The sequence below is a fragment of the Polyodon spathula genome, chromosome 10 (genome assembly GCF_017654505.1).
Source record: "Polyodon spathula isolate WHYD16114869_AA chromosome 10, ASM1765450v1, whole genome shotgun sequence".
NCBI classification, from domain to species: Eukaryota; Metazoa; Chordata; class Actinopteri; order Acipenseriformes; family Polyodontidae; genus Polyodon; species Polyodon spathula.
The window spans coordinates 13,389,386-13,409,730 of NC_054543.1; the positions used below are offsets into that span (position 1 = coordinate 13,389,386).

General features: G+C 36.5%; 1 protein-coding gene across 3 annotated transcripts; it reads left to right on the forward strand.

Moving 5' to 3' along the window:
* The first annotated feature begins 7,907 nt into the window (after positions 1–7,907).
* Positions 7,908–18,894, forward strand: LOC121322355 (protein phosphatase 1 regulatory subunit 3C-B-like). Of its 3 annotated transcripts, none has more exons than XM_041262199.1 (2): positions 7,908–8,000; positions 15,693–18,894. In XM_041262199.1, the coding sequence occupies exons 1-2, from the start codon at positions 7,978–7,980 to the stop codon at positions 16,639–16,641; spliced, it is 972 nt and encodes a 323-aa protein (XP_041118133.1). In that variant the 5' UTR covers positions 7,908–7,977; the 3' UTR covers positions 16,642–18,894. The 3 variants fall into 3 exon arrangements, with proteins under 3 accessions (XP_041118133.1, XP_041118136.1, XP_041118135.1); XM_041262202.1 differs by lacking the exon at positions 7,908–8,000 and adding an exon at positions 13,672–14,027; XM_041262201.1 differs by lacking the exon at positions 7,908–8,000 and adding an exon at positions 13,672–14,019.
* Positions 18,895–20,345: the final 1,451 nt, after the last annotated feature.

Below are 20,345 nucleotides of genomic sequence, written 5' to 3' on the forward strand. Positions count from 1 at the left end.
TACGTCACGTGATTCGAGTCTGCCGACGCTTGTAAACAGTGCTGGATGGGGCAGTTCACACAAGCTAAGCATAACGGGGCAGTAAATGGGATTTAGTTTAGGGATAACAACAGGAAAATACAAACAGTGGGAGATATTAATTACGAAGAAGAAGAAGAAGAAGAAGAAGAAGTTACACATTTCGTGTAAAAATAAATACTGTATTCTGCTCATGGGACAGGAGCCAAGTCTCCAGGAAAAACAAACATCTGGCTGTAGTTGCATTGCATTGTGTAATGTCGAGTTAAGCATTTGAAACTGTTATGCTGAGATCAAGTTTAATGATCTCAGCGTCTCGATTTTTCCTTACGTTATCTCGATTTCTTTTTCGTGTCGCCGATGATGCCTACCTGCAAACAATAGGAAAACGTGTGTTCCGTCTGCAGAGAGTAGTCATGCTTGTTCCACTGCTCCATTTAAGGTAGTATTTGTAGTAGCCTACTTGTCTTGAATGTCAATAAACCTTGCCTCAAATAAAACACAATATATGGTGTATTTCCACTGAATAAATCTACTTTTTTTCTTCAATACATTATACTATATATATATATATATATATATATATATATATATATATATATATATAATATTGAAAAAAAAGTAGATTACACCATATATATATATACACACAGCTCTGGAAAAAATTAAGAGACCACTGCAAAATTATCAGTTTCTCTGGTTTTACTATTTATAGGTATGTGTTTGGGTAAAATGAACATTTTTGTTTTATTCTATAAACTACTGACAACATTTCTCCCAAATTCCAAATACAAATATTGTCATTTAGAGCATTTATTTGCAGAAAATGACAACTGGTCAAAATAACAAAAAAGATGCAGTGTTGTCAGACCTCGAATAATGCAAAGAAAATAAGTTCATATTCATTTTTAAACAACACAATACTAATGTTTTAACTTAGGAAGAGTTCAGAAATCAATATTTGGTGGAATAACCCTGATTTTCAAGCACCACTTTCATGCGTCTTGGCATGCTCTCCACCAGTCTTTCACATTGATGTTGGGTGACTTTATGCCACTCCTGGCGCAAAAATTCAAGCAGCTCGGCTTTGTTTGATGGCTAGTGACCATCCATCTTCCTCTTGATCACATTCCAGAGGTTTTCAGTGAGGTTCAGGTCTGGAGATTGGGCTGGCCATGACAGTGTCTTGATCTGGTGGTCCTCTATCCACACCTTGATTGACGTGGCTGTGTGGCATGGAGCATTGTCCTGCTGGAAAAACCAATCCTCAGAGTTGGGGAACATTGTCAGAGCAGAAGGAAGCAAGATTTCTTCCAGGACAACCTTGTACCTGACTTGATTCATGCCAAAGCTGCCCAATTCCAGCCTTGCTGAAGCACCCCCAGATCATAATACAATATGTTGTTCTGTACTCCACTGTTCCCCTCCCCCCATTTATTTAATTTTGGTTTTAGATCCCAGTTTTGCCAAACACTGCGTGTCATTTTGCATCTGCATCAGTGACTGTGCTGGATCAAATTTGCTCTTCTGCGATGGAATCAAACTGGATTTATTTCAAATTGCTTTCAACTCAACCCTAGTGGCAGATGTAAACAATATGTTAGTTATTAAGATCATACTCTACCTATGCACACATCAATCTTGCCCTTGATGGCAGCCTCCACCACATTTCACAGTGGGTGTGAGACACTGTGGCTTGTAGGCCTCTCCAGGTCTCTGTCTAACCATTAGATGACCAGGTGTTGGGCAAAGCTGAAAATTGGACTCATCTGGGGGTGCTTCAGCAAGGCTGCAATCGGGCAGATTTGTCTTTGTGCAGGATGCATGAATCAAGCCAAGTACAAGGTTGTCCTGGAAGAAAACTTGCTTCCTTCTGCTCTGACAATGTTCCCCAACTCTGAGGATTGGATTTTCCAGCAGGACAATGCTCCATGCCACACAGCCAGGTCAATCAAGGTGTGGTTGGAGGACCACCAGATCAAGACCCTGTCATGGCCAGCCCAATCTCCAGACCTGAACCCCACTGAAAACCTCTGGAATGTGATCAAGAGGAAGATGGATGGTCACAAGCCATCAAACAAAGCCAAGCTGCTTGAATTTTTGCGCCAGGAGTGGCATAAAGTCACCCAACATCAATGTGAAAGACTGGTGGAGAGCATGCCAAGACGCATGAAAGTTGTGCTTGAAAATCAGGGTTATTCCACCAAATATTGATTTCTGAACTCTTCCTAAGTTAAAACATTAGTATTGTGTTGTTTAAAAATGAATATGAACTTATTTTCTTTGCATTATTCAAGGTCTGACAACACTGCATCCCTTTTTTATTTATTTTGACAAGTTGTCATTTTCTGCAAATAAATGCTCTAAGTGACAATATTTGTATTTGGAATTTGGGAGAAATGTTGCCAGTAGTTTATAGTATAAACAAAAATGTTCATTTTACCCAAACACATACCTATAAATAGTAAAACCAGAGAAACTGATAATTTTGCAGTAGTCTCTTAATTTTTTTCCAGTCTGTATATATATACACACACAGTACTGTGCAAAAGTTTTAGGCAGGTGTGAAAAAATGCTGTAAAGTAAATGCTTTCAAAAATAGACATGTTAATAGACTATATTTATCAATTAACTAAATGAAAAGTGAGTGAACAGAAGAAAAATCTAAATCAAATCCATATTTGGTGTGACCACCCTTTGCCTTCAAAACAGCATCAATTCTTCTAGGTACACTTGCACAAAGTCAGGGATTTTGTAGGCATATAGTCAGGTGTATGATTAAACAATTATACCAGACAGGTGCTAATGATCATCAATTCAATATGTAGGTTGAAACACAATCATTAACTGAAACAGAAACAGCTGCGTAGGAGGAATAAAACTGGGTGAGGAACAGCCAAACTCAGCTAACAAGGTGAGGTTGCTGAAGACAGTTTACTGTCAAAAGTCATACACCATGGCAAGACCGAACACAGCAACAAGACTCAAGGTAGTTATACTGCATCAGCAAGGTCTCTCCTAGGCAGAAATTTCAAAGCAGACATGGGTTTCCAGACGTGCTGTCCAAGCTCTTTTGAAGAAGCACAAAGAAGCGGGCAATGTTGAGGACCGTAGACGCAGTGGTTGGCCAAGGAAACTTACTGCAGCAGATGAAAGACACATCATGCTTACTTCCCTCGCAATCGGAAGATGTCCAGCAATGCCATCAGCTCAGAATTGGCAGAAAACAGTGCGATCCTGGTACACCCATCTATTGTCCGGAGAAGTCTGGTCAGAAGTGGCCTTCATGGAATACTTGCGGCCAAAAAGCCATACCTCTGACGTGAAAACAAGGCCAAGCGACTCAACTATGCACGGAAATACAGGAACTGGGGTGCAGAAAAATGGCAGCAGGTGCTCTGGACTGATGAGTCAAAATTTGAAATATTTGGCTGTAGCAGAAGGCAGTTGTTCGCTGAAGGGCAGGAGAGCGGTACACGAATGAGTGTCTGCAGGCAACAGTGAAGCATGGTGGAGGTTCCTTGCACGTTTGGGGCTGCATTTCTGCAAATGGAGTTGGGGATTTGGTCAGAATTAATAGTCTCCTCAATGCTGAGACGTACAGGCAGATACTTATCCATCATGCAATACCATCAGGGAGGCATCTGATTGGCCCCAAATTTATTCTGCAGCATGACAACGACCCCAAACACACAGTAGTAAAAAAGTACTTTTCTGAGGAATCAGTGTACTTCACACACAGAGCACACTGGGAGCAAATCGAGTAAGTAAAGAGAAACTGCTTATATTCATATTAGATTCTCTGCTGTAAATTTTTATGCGTATAAAAGTGTATTTGGAGTTTCACACAGATAGCTATGTGTTATACTGTCAGCACTTTTGTCTTAAACACTTTTGAAGTGATATGAAAAGGCTTTGTATTTTTAGTAGGGGACTGCGAACCTCAAAAAGATATACTTTGCAAACACAAGAGGGAGATAGAGGCCCATGAAAGAAAATTTTATGGCAAGGACAGCAAAGCAATACCGTACATGTATAATCATTTATGTAATTCTAAAATCTAAGAGTTTATTAAATAAATGAACATCGACAGTAATGATTGGTTTTCATTTTAAGATAAATAATCTGGAGATTAGACATACTTTATCAGACACTTCACTATTGCCATACATTCAGACCTGATGAGGTGAGAACCACTAAGAATAATTTCAAACATCATGAAAAGTAAAGGAACAGTGGAAATAGTGTCCATATTATTTAAATTGACTTTGTAGAATTTAAATAAACAAATTAACAACAAGGTCTGTGTGGGGCATATATATATATATATATATATATATATATATATATATATATATATATATATATATATATATATATATATATATATATATATATAAACATTGTTCAACCTTCTCTGAAACCCATCTATATCTAAAAGTTTTGTATCACCCTTTAGAATTAATACATTTTGTTTCATAAAGTCGAAGGAAACCTGCTGAAAATGTTATGTTAAGATATTTAGAATTATACTGCTTTATAGTTTACCATATAGGCTATTTAACCAAAAAGTGCCAAAAATGTAAAAATGTGAAGTTAATAAATCTAACATGAAATACTAGTATGGCTTCCGGTAGACTTTTGCAATATAATTTTGTAGTTTCTTTGATTACATGATGTTAAATAAAAGATCTAAATTATATCCATATCATTTTTATATTTAATTATGTCAATCCTAAAATTCTAGGTAATGCAACACTTTTGGCCATAGCTGTACATCATTCAACTACCAGAATTATAGTTTAAGGCACACTTTAAAATACTTAATAAATACAATTATTTCTTGAGTAATCAATAGTGTAATTATCTGCAGTGTTTCCCTGTAACACATTAATATTAATTAGTCTGGATTTGGCGTGAGGCTAAGGTTAGGGTAATAAATCATATAAAACAACATGGTACTTCCTGTTACCTAACACTTCCTGTGCTTCAGAGCCTCATTCCTGTGTTTGTTTAATGCTTGGTTAATGTCATTATGATTTATATTACATTAGAGTAGATGTTAAAACTGCATGCTGATTTAAACTCTGCTCTCGCCAAGATAAGCACCAATTAAGACATAGCTTTACAATAAACTAACGTGATCCATCTACATCTGCATCCATTTGCATTTCTTTCCATCTGATGATGTAGATATCCTTCTGCCTGGTATTGATGGCTGAAGTGTAATGCTGGCTCCAGGGATCAGCTTATTTTGCCTCTCCAGAGCATCAGCACACACAACAGCTGTGATGCTGGCTCCATGGATCAACCACAGTGTGGTCTCCCCAGCACATCAGCATGGCCGTCTGGATTGAGCTAAGTAGGGTACATCTCTGGGGTCTTCAAGTGGGCACCTTCCATCGTCGGTGTTGTATTCATTTTTATTAATTTTTATTTCTTTTAAAAATAATAAATCAACACATACTTAACTGAATACTGTAGTGAAAGCATAGTATTCCTCCTCAGATAGAATAATCTTTATTCATGCATCAGCTACAGAAACTGCCATCCCCCCCCCCCCCCCCCACCACCCTGCCACACTTTAGAAACCAAAGTTACGCCACTGAGTGAAATTTGTTAACTGAATGTGTTATTTTTGTCATGACGTTTTGGTCACACAAACCTACTTTTATAACACACCAATCTCTGGAGGGAGAAATAAGTAGGATAATTAAAATGCAGCTGCCTGAATTTCACTATGGGATTCATCTTTAGCACCTTGCCATTGCAACATTACACTTCGGTTCCTGCAGACATTGTGTAAACAAAATACCCTCCACATCTCCAGCCTGTATCCCTGCAGCTTTAACATTGAATATACTGGTACTGGAACAAAGTACTGATATGTGAAACAACCATGGGTCAAAGTTTTAAATGTCACTGTATCCATATAAGAAACTGTGCACATAAATATAAAGGGCATGATACAGCGTATGTTCTTCAATTGGATCCTAACTCTTTGGGAGAAGCCACAGACTAGTTATGTTAGGCTCAGTGTTATTCGTGTCACTTTAGTAAGGAGGCACACACATTCCTTCGTGTATAGGACTAGTGCCAGATTCCAGCAGAGTTCACAGGGTTCTTTAAATATGTGTCCTACTTTTGCTAATCTAACCTTGCGTAAACCTAAGAAAGCTTATCGATACAAAGGTCAGTGTTACAAACAGTGCATCAATATAGGAAGGTAAAAATTAACAACTATTAAAGTATTCTTAAAATGAACAATTTGAATTGTTTAATGAAGGAAGTAGCCAACTCCAGAAAAGAATTCATGATTAAACATAAAAAATTGGGATGTTTTTAACTATGTAAAACCCAGATGTTAGCAACATTAAAATTGCTCCCCTTAGTGCTGAAGATGTTTTTGTTTTTTGTGTGTATGTGGCAATGTTGTCCCGCCCCTGTATGTATTTCTGTGTTGTATGTTGCGTGTTGTGTTTTAATGTTGGTGTATCGTCATTGGTACACAGGATATAAATGAGTCTGTGTAACTCGAGTGGTTTAAAATGTGTATTTGTATTTAGGCATGAGGATTGCACAGCAGTTCAAGTGCAGGTAAAATGTAGTAATATGCGATCACGGGGAATTGCACTTTATTAATTCACGTGCAGTTGTACCGAGACTCCAATTGAATGACTGATTAGGAATCGAGTCTCAGTACACCTGCATAAAAGCAGCATGTTTTCACTCGGGGTTGTGTGTTCTGTGAGTGGAGAACGGGTGTGAAGAGGAGAAAGTAAAAACGTTAAGTAAATCATAATACCTTTTCACCGTGTTTGTCTGTGTAGTACGTTTTGTTTGTATATTTATTTTAGCTAAAGTGCCATGTCCTGTGTTTTGTTTGTCTTACAACCTTTTATTTTTCCGTTTGTTGAATCATTAAATGCTGAGCACAGTTCAGCTTCACCAAAACTCCACCTCTCTGTTTATTTTGTGTTGGTTCCATATTTTTTCTGGTCTGACGTCACCCACTGCAGCCGTCTTTGTGACAGTACGTTGTTGATGTTTTTATGGAAGTATAATGAAGCAGCAGGTTAAATGTCCCATGTCTGAGATCTGGTACTTAAAATAAAACTGCACAGATTAATAACAAATAAAATATTGGAATAGTACTGGTAAACTAGTAAATACTAAAGATAGATATTGAGCAAGTGATGCTAACTCATTACTTACTATCCTGTTAGGGAGTTTAAAAGTGATATTTGTGCATAAAATGAATAATTCAAATATATAAACGTCTGATAAAAATGTTAATGGGAAAACTAAGATCACACAAAGTCAACAAAGTCGCAACCCCAACCCTGAAATGTTTGAATGCTCAGGAAATTTGATTTCTTTGAACCAGCATGCCAGTACAATCTCAGTGCAATAGAAAATGAATTCACATCTTGATAACATTCAGAGCAAGTTATAAGCAATGGCTATGGAATAGAAATTAGGAGCTGTAGCACAAAAGAGAGGCTTTTACCCTTTTATTTGTAATTGAAAAACTTTTTAATACATTTATTCATCTACATGACATACCTACGTATGCGGACAACATTTTTCGTATTATTTTAATTATGAATGTGATGCAAAGAAAATGAAAATATCTTTATTCATTGTCCTCTGCTGTCAAGGTAGCAGTATTTGGGTTGGTGGTCACTTAGCAACAGGTAAAGCTTGAGCTGTTCTGTGATGTCATGCAGCTGACCATGAAGAATGCTTGGCTGCACAGAACTGCACTGCTCTATAAGAATCTTTGTTACTTGAACATCACCACTGAAGAAACCGTCAAAGTCTACATAGTTGGAAGGTCACAAAATCACATGATTTTTTCATGACCAGCAAGCAAGATGGCAGTAAGTTATTTTAAAACTGATCAAATAAGATATACCAAAAATTATATTAGAGCAACAGAATTCAGAACCTTTTGGAATGATTTCAACCAATATACAAAGGTAGGTAAATGGTATATGTTACTGTATACAGCATGTCCTTTAATGACACCACAATCATGTTCACTCTCTTGTTTTTTATAACTGATATCGCAACAGATGTTTGCTGTGTCATAAATGTACAGCTATGAATGTGTAAGGCAGTTTGTTTCACAGTTTTCATTAGTTTGATTAACATTTTTTTTTTCTTTTTAGCAATTTATATTACAATATAGTGGTTCTATATAGCTACAGGTATGCAAGAGTACACAAAAGCTGCTACAAAGGTAAGAGTCATTTATGGCATCACGGTGGTTGGAATCAATACACCTCAGGATCATTATCAGGGAAGCTATAAAAAAAAGGCCAACAAGAGGCTCGGATATATAGTGAAAAGTGTTGAATTTACATCAAGGGAAGTAATGTTAAAAATGTACAATGTATTAGTAAGGCCTCATCTAGAATATTGTGTTCAGTTCTGGTCACCTCGCTACAAAAAAGGATATTGCTGCTCTAGAAAGAGCGCAAAGAAGAGCAATCAGAATTATTCTGGGTTTATAAGGCATATCATATGCAGACAGGCTAATAGAATTCAATCTATTCAGTCTTGAACAAAGATGTCTATGCGGCTATCTGATTCAAGCATTCAAAATTCTAAAAGGTATTGACAATAGGCCAGTTTGCATGTGTGATTATTTCATGTAAATCGACAATACAGGTGAAACTTGGCAAGGAAAGCTTGTGAAAGTTTCCAAAAAAACGGTCTTAGTATTTTATTGTGAAAGTTTCCATTTCTTGTGAAATTCCAGGAAATGCTCGTAAAATCAACACACATGTAAACACAAGTTTCTCGTGCTTTTACCATGGTCCAAAGCATTTCCTTTATCAGATTGATATTGCGATAACCTCATTTTTTTTCTCTTTCTCTGTCTTCCCTAGAACTTTGCATAATGCTAATCATATACAGATCTAAATGTGTTTGTAAAGCATTATACAGATTGTACTTACAAAGTTTGTTTAAAACTATTACTAAAAATGTTGGATAAACTGCATTGTGGGCTTGTGAATTCAGGTGGTTACAGCTACTGTACAGTACTTCAGAATACACTTGCAAATAGCTTTCCAAGCAACTGTCAAATTGTCTTTATTGTAAAGTACTACTAAGTACTATGCTTAAATGTGTATAACTATACTCCTATTCAATTTCTCCTAGTTACTTATGTCTGAGCAAAACAATGTAACCCCGGTTCCCTGAAAGAGAAGATGACCGCCAATGATACTTCTGGGATATGCCTACTTGTCAGGTATTTGCTGAGCATTTTATATCAAAGCTGCCGATAGGCCCCTCCGCGGAGTGACATTCCTCAATCCTGCCTCACCGAGGTAATAAATAGTCAATGCGTGGAGACGTCAGTCTCTTTGGCATTGAACCCACGAATACAAGTGATGCTACCTCATAAGGTTGGCGGTCATCTTCTCTTTCAGGGAACCGGGTTACATCTGTAACCCATTGTTCCTTTTCAATTCGAAGTTGACCGGCAATTATACTTTTGGGAACGTATACCAAAGCCGTTGTGAGGGAGAATGAGCGGACAGCATAGAGGGATCTATGACATTAAGCCGATAGAACCTGGTGAATGTATGCGGGGTAGCCCAGCTAGCCGCAGTACATATATCGGTCAACGAGGCACCTATGTTTTCTGTGCATGATGCAGAAAGGCTAGTTCATGCCTTTGTTTCTTCCCGGCTCATTGTTTGCAGGTGTCTCCAAGGCTGCTATTAGCAGGCTACAATATGTTCAGAACTCTACTGCTTGCATTTTAACTGGCACTAAACTAAGTGCCCATATTATACCGGTTCTTGCTTCTCTGCACTGGTTGCCGGATGAGAGCATGATTGATTTTAAAATACTGTTGTTAACTTATAAGGCTCTGAATGGTTTAGCTCCATGTTACCTTGTTGAATTGCTTACACGTTACACACCCGCATGTAATCTATGTTCTTCATCCTCGGGTTTATTGGCAATACCCAAAACTAAGCTTCGCTCCATGGGCAATGCGGCTTTTTGCTGCTGTGCGCCCAAACTTTGGAACGACCTTCCTCAATCTATCAGGGGTGATAAGACCGTTGATGCTTTTAAAAAAAAAGTTAAAGACATACTTTTACATTCATTTTACATTTTTATCATGGTTTTGTTTTTGATTTGTGTGATTAGTTTTTTTATTATGTATACTCTTAATATGATGTGTGTGTATGTGGTTCTCTGTCTTTTTTGTGTTTGTACAGCGCTTTGAGATACAGGCATTTAGGCGTTTTATAAAATAAAGATGATGATGATTATTATTACCTCTAAACAGGGCCCATGACGTAGCCACACCTCCAGTAGAGTGTGTGGCCACCCTCCCAGGCGGGGGTAGGCCGACCTTAGTATACGCAGTCGAAACCATGTCCACAATCCAATGGGATAGCCGCTGCTTAGAGGGGGCTTGACCTTGGGTCCGTTCTCCATGACAGACGAAGAGCTGGTCAGACTGACTCTCGTTCTGTCCACATAGCATCTCAATGCCCAAACCGGACAGAGGGAATTTAATCTCCTATCCGACTCCTCCACAAAGGGAGGGTGATGGAAGGCGTCTAGTTCCACTGACTGATTCAAGTGAAAATCTGTAATCACCTTAGGGAGGAAAGCAGGGTGCATGCGCAACGATGCCATTTCCATTGTCCCAAATACGGATACAGCAACTGTGCACAGATAGTGCCTGTAGCTCGCTGACCCGCTTGGCAGAGGTGATAGCTAATAGAAAGGCTGTCTGTTAGTATCCATAAGGGAAGAGGATATGATGAGGCAGCTTGATGCAATGCCCAACACGAACATTGTTTATCCCACTCTGAAAATAAAATGTGGTGTGGAATTTTCACGACTTATTTTTTGGGAATGAACAATACTCAGTATTCCAATTCTTTATTAAGCAGAAGCAGTCATACAAGTACAGTGCAAATGAGGGTGCTATATTTAGTATAAAGAGATACAAGACAAGATAATAAAACAAAAATGTGATACAAAATAAAAGTATACTGTCGGGTTACAAAAATAAAGATAGCGGTGCCTCTCTAATAGCGGGACCCTCTTCATATCGCTGCTGTGCAATTCTTGCAGGAGGCTGAGGTAGCTGTTCCTCTGCTTGCCTGAGCATCTCCTTAGGTCCTGGCACAGATTGTGCAGGATAAAGTAGGCAGTAATAATTTGGGTAACAAGCTTGTGGTTCATTTCAGTATGCTTCAGTAGTATCCGCCCCCTCCCTTTCAATATCCCAAACGTCTGTTCAACCACCACACGGATTTGGCCTAGTTTATTATTAATAAAGATCTAACAATCCCTTCTGCTCTCTCCTGGCATATTTTAACATTCAGTTCAGTATGCAAGTGAGTACGTGCCTGGAAAAACAGTGGTTGGAACATTTTTTGCAAAGTAACCAAAGAAGGTAACCCAAAGGACCTTTGATAAATCATTCGCAAAGAGTTTTAGTTCAATTCAAATGGTTTTAGCAGCATATTAGTCAAGACTAACAGATCTGCATTTTGAGGATTAAAAAAAAGGATTTTATAGAACACATTTGGATGCTCTGTTTTTATTTCACAATTGTAATCGGTCAAAAGCAGATAATGATGACAAGTTAATCAAGTCACTACTTTAAACTATTTAAACTCAGCTTCTCAAAAGAAATACTGTACTATGTTTGAATATAACAGCTGCACTCTGTCATTTCATTGTCTATTCAGGGAATGTGCTCATCACTACTGGGAGAGAACTATTTTTAGAGCTAGATTTGTTCGCCTCAAATCCCCAGACTTCTTTCATCTGAACTGTGGTCACACTACGATGATAACAAAAACACATTTTAAAAAGCCAGATTTCAAATTTTTCATTTCTATATGTAGTCAAATATATTTATACAGCATGTACTGTACAAGCTTTGTTTGTGCAAATCTGGCATGGCTAAGCTACTCTAACAAAACAAAACATGCTTTTCATCTTTCAAAGTTATACTTCATACTCATTTTACTGAGGCAAGACCTGGTATTTCATCAGAGACATGATCATTAAGAATTAAAATAGTTCCATGTTCCAATTTATCATTAATGTGCACACGTCCACTTACACTAATTGCAGGCAGTTCAACTACTGAATTGTGCAGTTAGTGACAAACTTGCCTTGCATGCCTTTTTTGGAGAAAAGCTATAATGACGGTAATGATGTTTCTATTAAAAATCTAGGTCAAGATGCAAAAGGAAGAGGGGAGGGGGGAGTGCTGAGATTAAAATCATATCTACTGTTATATGTAGCATGAAATGTATTTATAGAGCAATCTCCCAGGTCTGTTGTTTATTATGGCAGAGTGCCATGGTTGAAAGATGCAGATTACAATAAGTTTATGACCTGGCAGTGGATGGAACAGCTGCTACACAGAGCTCTGTTCACACAGCTTCAACTCAGTGTCATATTTTCTTTACTTAGGCCCTACAATGGGAATGTAGCACTGGTTTGCACCAAATAATATTTTATAGTTTTGTTTAAAAGAACAGGGTGAACCAGGGTGATTAATCAGTGAGCCCAAGGTCTGAGTTAAGCCGTTATCATTTTCTATATTCGCCATATTGCTCATATTTCTTAGTGATGTGCTCTGGGTTTTTTAAAGCTGACATAGCTTTTAACGTCTTCTTGTTGCCCTCTCCCTGCCCATCCCTTTCAACTATTCATGGAAACTAGCAACACATCTTGGCCATCATCACTAGTACAGAGACTAAATTAAAAGTGTGCCATTGTTTTCTCCTTTTAAGGTGTCATTCATTATGAGTGTAATTTGCTGACGTAGTGAAAAGACAGGTGTCTACATTTTGCATACGGGTATACTGACATTTTAAGTATTTTAGTTTAAAGGAAACTGCTGTGGACTGATAACAAATGAGTGACAAGTTCTATGAAGGGTAATTTTAGATATGAACCAAATTCACGTCAGGGGCCCAGCTACCCAGTATGTTCTACAAACGGCACATTGCTTTGAAACGGGACTGAATTGTATAAAATATGACTGAAAAATAAAATAATATTGTACTCTAACAAGTTATTAAACTGGAAGTGTATTCTGTGTAACAACAGAGAATAATTGCATCATGTAACTAAATACTGTGCACTGTCTGTTAGCTGTTTGTCAACCCATACAGTATGCTACAGTATAATAAATTACTTTCCTGTGTCAGTTTTTCAATATGGTCAAGTCCTTTTGAACTCACGTCATACCAAACACAGGACAGGAAATGGAGAATAGTTGGCAATAGCTTATTAAACACACACACACACACACACACACACACACACACACACACACACACGATTTTACTATGTAACTTTTGCTAAATTAAACATCTTAAAGGGTTCAGTGACTACAGCATCTTCCTCGAAATCGTTTTAGTTATAATGAAAGTAGCACAAGGGAATCGCTGTTTCTGAGTAAGCTACAGTCTAACCGTATTTTTAAAATCAGTTTTATATAAGCTACGCAGTTTCCATTTTTGTATCTGCGCTGTACTTTACTGTATCCAGTAGAGGGCATTCTGTGAACAGGTCGGTACTTTCCGCAGCCCCTCCCAATGCCTGATGAAAAACACCCCAAGTTGAAAAATCATAACGCAACCTTAACGCATCATGGTCTGTCAAGTGTCGCTGCTCGCTAAATGATCAGATTGTTAGGCCTCTGCTCTGTGATTGGCTTGCTGTGATTCATGTGAGCGATATTCTTTGGTGGTTGATATCTGCTTGGAAGAGCTGTGTAAGCTACCAGACGAAGCAGAGCTGCTGCTGCAGACGGGAGAGGGGGTGTGTCAAGGCGTCATAAAACCCACGTTTGCTTTTATCATTATTTTTAATATAAAGAAGGCAATAAGGAAAAAAAAAAAAAAAAAAAAAAAAAAAAAAAACAACAACACAGTATATTCCTGCTTTGGGGGTTAGGCTGTTTATACCCCATCCGATGAACTGCACCAGGTAAGAAGGTAAAAAAAAGAATACGTGCGTACTCAGATATGTATACTGCATAAAGCTAACATCAGGAAGTGACTAAACTACATTTGAAATGGTTCTTTTTTATATAGTGTTGCATAGCTGGGTGCTTCACTTGATTAAATGCCATTTTAAACAGTAACTAATACAATACTTATTATTGTCAAGTTATTGTCTGGCGTGTTTGTCATCACTGTGGTGATTAATTCCCTACGTAGTTTTAAAGTATTAACTCAAAAATTCGAAGTGTGTTTCTAATGGAATGCTGTTTTCAGAGTAGTACTTTCTTAGAGTATTTTGTGCAGTTACATGTACTTGTATAATTTACAGCACTTGTAAATCCGTTGATTATGTACTTAGCATTTCATCCTGTTAATTTTAAGCATTGAAAAAATGTGTTGTTAATAAGAGTAACCGACCTGGCCTCGCAAAAAAATGCAAAATGTATTGCTCCCTTAGAAAACACAGACAAATTAATCATAAAACTGATTGCTGTATAATTTAAATACAGCACATCAGAGAATCTAAATGACTCTAACACAAAGAACTTGAGATATTTAATCTACAATAGTTATGTGAGTCAGTTTGCCCAGATTTCCAAATTTGACAGGTTTTGTCTATATATGGTTACTGTATTGAACTGAGAAGTATCCTTGAATGCATTTCAATTTTTTGTTGTTGTTTCAAAGCAATTTCCATATTTTGATTGAACATTAGGATGCACATTGGGACTGAGTCAATTGCATCAGTTTGCAACCACTTAATGGGAAACATGAAAATACTCTTTACTCTGCAGGGAAATTTGGGTAACTCAGAGACTCAACAGGTTTGGTGTACTCACCAGATGCTAGCTGTTTAATCTGAAAAATATAACTACAGTATACAGATATAAACTCTGTTAAAGGCACTGCGTACACAATTTACAGGTTGCAAGCCAGACAGAAAAAAAAAGAAAAAGAAAACAAACAAACAAAAAAAGTCATGCTTTTAAAAACAAAAAGTGTGTAGTATTTTACAGATTACACTATGTAACACAATTTTTGTTCCTGGGTAGTAAGTGTTATTTCCTAATTGCTTATGCCTCAAAAGTATAGAACATGGCTATTATTCCCCACAAACGTTGCTTTTGTGACCAGGACAGTGATATTTCAAAATATCACTATTTCCAATGGGAAAACGGGCAAATGTGTGTCTTTTCGTTCACATAAAGTCAGAAAAAACAAGTAGTTTTTCGAGATTTACGATTACAGTATAATCGTAAATCTCGAAAAACTACTCGCTTCTAAATCTTTTGTAGTCATTTTTGTATTACTTTAGTATAAATACATGTTAATTTGGATTCATATGTTGTTTTTTTCTGACTTTATGTGAACAAAGAGACACACATTTGCCCGTTTTCCCATTGGAAATAGTGATATTTTGAAATATCACTGTCCTGGTCACAAAAGCAACGTTTGTGGGGAATAATAGCCATGTTCTATACTTTTGAGGCATAAGCAATTAGGAAATAACACTTACTACCCAGGAACAAAACAAACAAAAAAAAAATTGTTACACTGTGTTATTTACCAGCTGTTAATGAGAGTGGTTTTGAAGGATTTTCAGAATCAACAGTTGTTTTACTTTACAGTGATTCATAGTATGTATTTCTGTTTCAGGGTCCTGCACATCTTGAATTCAAGACCATTGCCAAACCCTATTATGCCCGTTGATGTAGCAATGAGGCTCTGTCTTTCTCATTCACCTCCCCTGAGGAGTTTCCTTAGCTCGTATGAAGATTACAGAGGGAGAAGCCTTGTGAACAGATTGAAACCAATGAGACCTTGTATCAATTTAAAAAATGAATCCGAGGCAACAAGCCCAGAATGGAGAAGCCCCAAGACCAAGTCAAAGAAACGAGTGGTGTTTGCAGATTCAAAGGGTCTGTCACTTACTGCTATTCACATCTTCTCTGAGTTTGAAGATAATCCGATGTCTGATCTGCAGTTTGATCTGGCTGATTTAGAAGATGCGACAGCTGGTTTGAAACTAAATGAAGAAAAGAACTTGGTTATGGATTTTTCCCAGCCTGCTGCAGATTACTTGGAATTCAGGAATCGGCTAAAAAAGAACTTTGTCAGTCTGGAAAACTGTTCCCTGCAGGAAAGATCACTTGCTGGGACTGTAAAAGTGAGGAATGTAAGCTTCGAGAAATCTGTCCATATCCGGATAACCTTTGACACTTGGAAAAACTGCACAGATGTTGAATGTACCTTTATGAACAATGTTTATGGTTGCTCTGAAACAGACACCTTCTCTTTCATCATTAACCTGCCTAATTTTGTGCCTCCTCACGAGCGCATTGAGTTCTGTGTTTGTTTCAAAAGCAAAGACCAGACATACTGGGACAATAATGATGGACAGAACTATAGAGTGATCCACACTGAATGGAAATCCGATGGTATTCAGGCTCCAACATCCATCCAGAATGAAAGTCCATCCTATAACAATCACAGTAAAATTCAAGAAGTGGAGTTTGATCAGTTTGGTAGTCCAAGGACATCCAACGGACTGTTTCCTGAATGGCAAAGTTGGGGGAGGTTTGAGAACACAGCCCCCTATTGGTGAACCCTTGCAACATCTTGAAATACATGAACACCAACTCTTATCTCAAAAGCTTTTGCAATGCTTCTGCAGTAAATAAAACCTAAAGGGTTAAATGCAACTTGGATCAATAAAACTCAAAAGTTGCAAATATTATACAAATCGTCAAAGTTATCTGCAACCAGAGAGGCCAACATTGCTGTTGTATGTGTGTTTGGTAACAGGGTGGGAGGAGAGTGTTATGCTATTGACTCTAACAAAGATTATAGTACCCCCAACGTTTCATTAAAAACAGTTTTGAACTGCCTTTAGTAAAGCTTGTAAAAACTACAATTAACCAGGTCTGAAGCATCACAACAAACATTACCAACATGCTCTAAACAACTAATTCAGATTTAAAAAAAAAACAGTCGTCTCATTTAAATGAAACACGGTGTGGTATACGCTATGAGTAAAAGCATGATAACACATACAACTATATGCAGTTAATAGATACCTTTTTGATTGTTCTAGCAAAACTTCCTTAGTCTTTTTCTAAATCTGTAAAAAGCACTTTAGTATGCCTCTGAGTTTATGATATCATAGCCTTTAAGTGCATACAATAATAACAAGCACTGTTACAATGATTGAAATGTGGAAGGCTCATACCTTATCTTTAAGGAAAAAAAAAACAAAACAAAGCATTTGATTTATTATTTATGGCTTCCACTCAAATGGTTTTAATGGCTGCATGCACTTTTCCAATCCACTGCATTTTTGTTAATCATTTAGTTTTCATTTGATTGAAGTAGCTTTAATTCAAGACTAACAATAAAAATAATAATTAAAAAAAAAACAAAAACAAAAAAAATTGTATTAAAAATGATTTTCAAACTTCTATCTTTTCCCATTTCATACTTAACATTTAAAATGAAAGCTGTCATGGAGTTAAGTAAAGAATGTGCTGTACGGCATGAATAATATAATTTCATAAAATTCAGCACCTAACAGAAAAAGTGCCTTTTGCTGTCATCAGATGCCAAAATGTTTAATATTTATGTAATTTCCCAACATAATTAAGGCTTTCGACTAAGTTGTAATTATACTGATTGGTTAAAACAATATTTATTTTTATCACAGCAATGACTTGACTGTCACTGCATTTTCTAGTATTATATTTGATGTAAACCACCTGAATGTTTTTTTTCTTTTCTTTTTTTTTTTTAATTCAGTGGTGAACAGTTTGCACTGTTTGAACAAACACCTTTACTATTCTGAATGTGAATCAAGAGAGTACAGGTACAGCTGTAAAATCCTTCATGTTGAAGGGTGTTCATTTTGTGGTACCTTTAAAATAATGAAATACTTTCAAGAAAAAGTGGAAATAACTAAATGTTAAGTGGCTTCCTGCTTGCACTTAAATGTATGCCTGTATTTTAAAATCACAATTTGAAGATTTAGATTGTTGATCAGTTTGTGCACAACACAGTACTTGCTGCTATGTTTCGTACTATTGTATTCTCTGTATTGCTTTTATTAACCCTAAACTATGTTTTAAGTGTGATGGTACGGAGTATTTATGTTCCCTCTGAGTGAAAAAGGAATGTGTGGTTATAAAGTGTGAGAGGGGGACTGTGATAGTGGATGCAAAGTTTTTGTCATTTTTTTTTCATTGTGTGTTACGAAATGCAGGCCAATGTTAATGGGAGATATGTTAGTCTGTTATTGTTTTCTGATTGATATATATGGTCTGAACTACTTTTTTAGAAGTGCAATGTGAAGCAGAATGTTAATTGGTGTAGCACAAATCTCCGTGCCTCACACATAAATATTTTTCTACTGTAAAGAAATGTCGCTGTATGAAATAATTGTTTTCTGTAATATGTTCCTTTAAGAAATACATTTTTATATTGCAAAAAGACTGAGTTGTTTAAAGAAACCGACAGCAGTCTAGAACAGTTTCATGAGCATCAAACTGGATTTGATTCACTTAAATTCACTTAAATATTTGTGTGCACAAGTTTAACACATTCAGTTATCCTAGATCCTGTCGTTTCAAACTAGATTTGACCATGACCATGTTTCTATAACATAATTTATAAATGAGATACTATGCACAGGAAACCAATACATAAATAATGTTTAAAGAATGCACACATTCTACTGTCCACAGTATAGCTGTTTGTCTCCTTTAATTAATAGATCATTTGATAGGGTGTTAGTTTTATTTTACTCCTGAAAGATTTTTAATTTTTTTTTTTTTTTTTTACTGTAATTTGTTACAAATCATACTTTTTTCTCCAGTTATTAAAAATTATATATATATATATATATATATATATATATATATATATATATATATATATATATATATATATATATATATATATATATAAATTTTGTTAACATTTTGAAAGAGAATTTGAATATGATAAAGTAAACTGTTTGGCCCAGCACTATTGCAAACTACTAAGCTAACAGCGTTCGATTTGTCAGATTCTGTAACATATCATTCTGAATGTGTGATTTGTAGATAGAACATTTATGCAATACAAAGTGCTGAAGTGCCAAAGTCCCTCACATCTTGCACACTATTGCTGTAGCGCTCTCTGAGAACTCTACCAAACACAACAGAAAGTTTACAGAGCACATTTTCAAGTGAAATTTCCTGCTTCGTATCTGGGACGTGTTTTTGCAGAACACTGATTTTAAGGGGGCGTTTTTAATTACCAAGAATAACAGTGGCATAAACAGTAAGGAAGGGCGTATTTTCCTGAAGCAGGTCACAGGATATTCTGAAAATCATCCAGATGCAGTATGCTATGGTAGATGATGTGGGTTTATTTAAGATCCAATAATCATGCTATCATGAGAGTTAATACGCTGATATGGGTATGCATGAACCCATTTTTGGTAATTACAAAATGAGAGGTGTTCCAGCTTTACCACTGTAACCTGCTGGAGGCTATTCTAGTGACAACTGAAAAAGGAAAGCTTTTAAACCTAGATGGTACTTTTGGCCTGGATTGCTTTTCACTGCTTTAGACAGAAATCCAATTAGTTGGAAGTTATTTATCGTCAGAAAGCAGGCATAGTCAATTTGACCTAGCATTAACCTGCCCTGGCAGATATGTATTTGTCATTTCTTACATTTAACTGTGTCTTGCAGCAATAGCCAGTCCTGAAAAGAATGAAAATACCAAACAATTGAAATTCAATTACAATGAAAATCCAATAAAGCAGCTCATTGCATTAAATGCAGAAAACATAATAATGATGGTAAATAACACTGGTATGAATTTATGTGTATGAATTCAAGCTGTATTTGAAAGCCTGTAATAAATATGAGTACATAACCTTGAATGCAATTAAAGCCCATGGATCGCATATTCTCTTTTTAAAGTAATTGCAGAGAACAAATTAATTCCATACATCTTACCAATTTTGCTCTTCATCAGCTACATAGATTGGAAATGGTAAATAAACAAATGTTACAGCAAATATGTATTTAATTTTTTTTTTTTTTTTGGTCATTTCATCCAAGCAGAGTCTTCTGAAAGCATGCCAGTTAATAGGGAAGCAGCTGATTGGTTATTGACAAGAAAGAAGCCAAATAAGAGGTAGGGACAATTTTACCCTCTAGAGGAAATGACACAGAGTGTGCAAGGCAGAATAAAAGCAATGGTTTACAAACAGAAATATCTTTAACTTAGTGAAGTACCAGTTGTCATTTAAAATTATTTCAATAT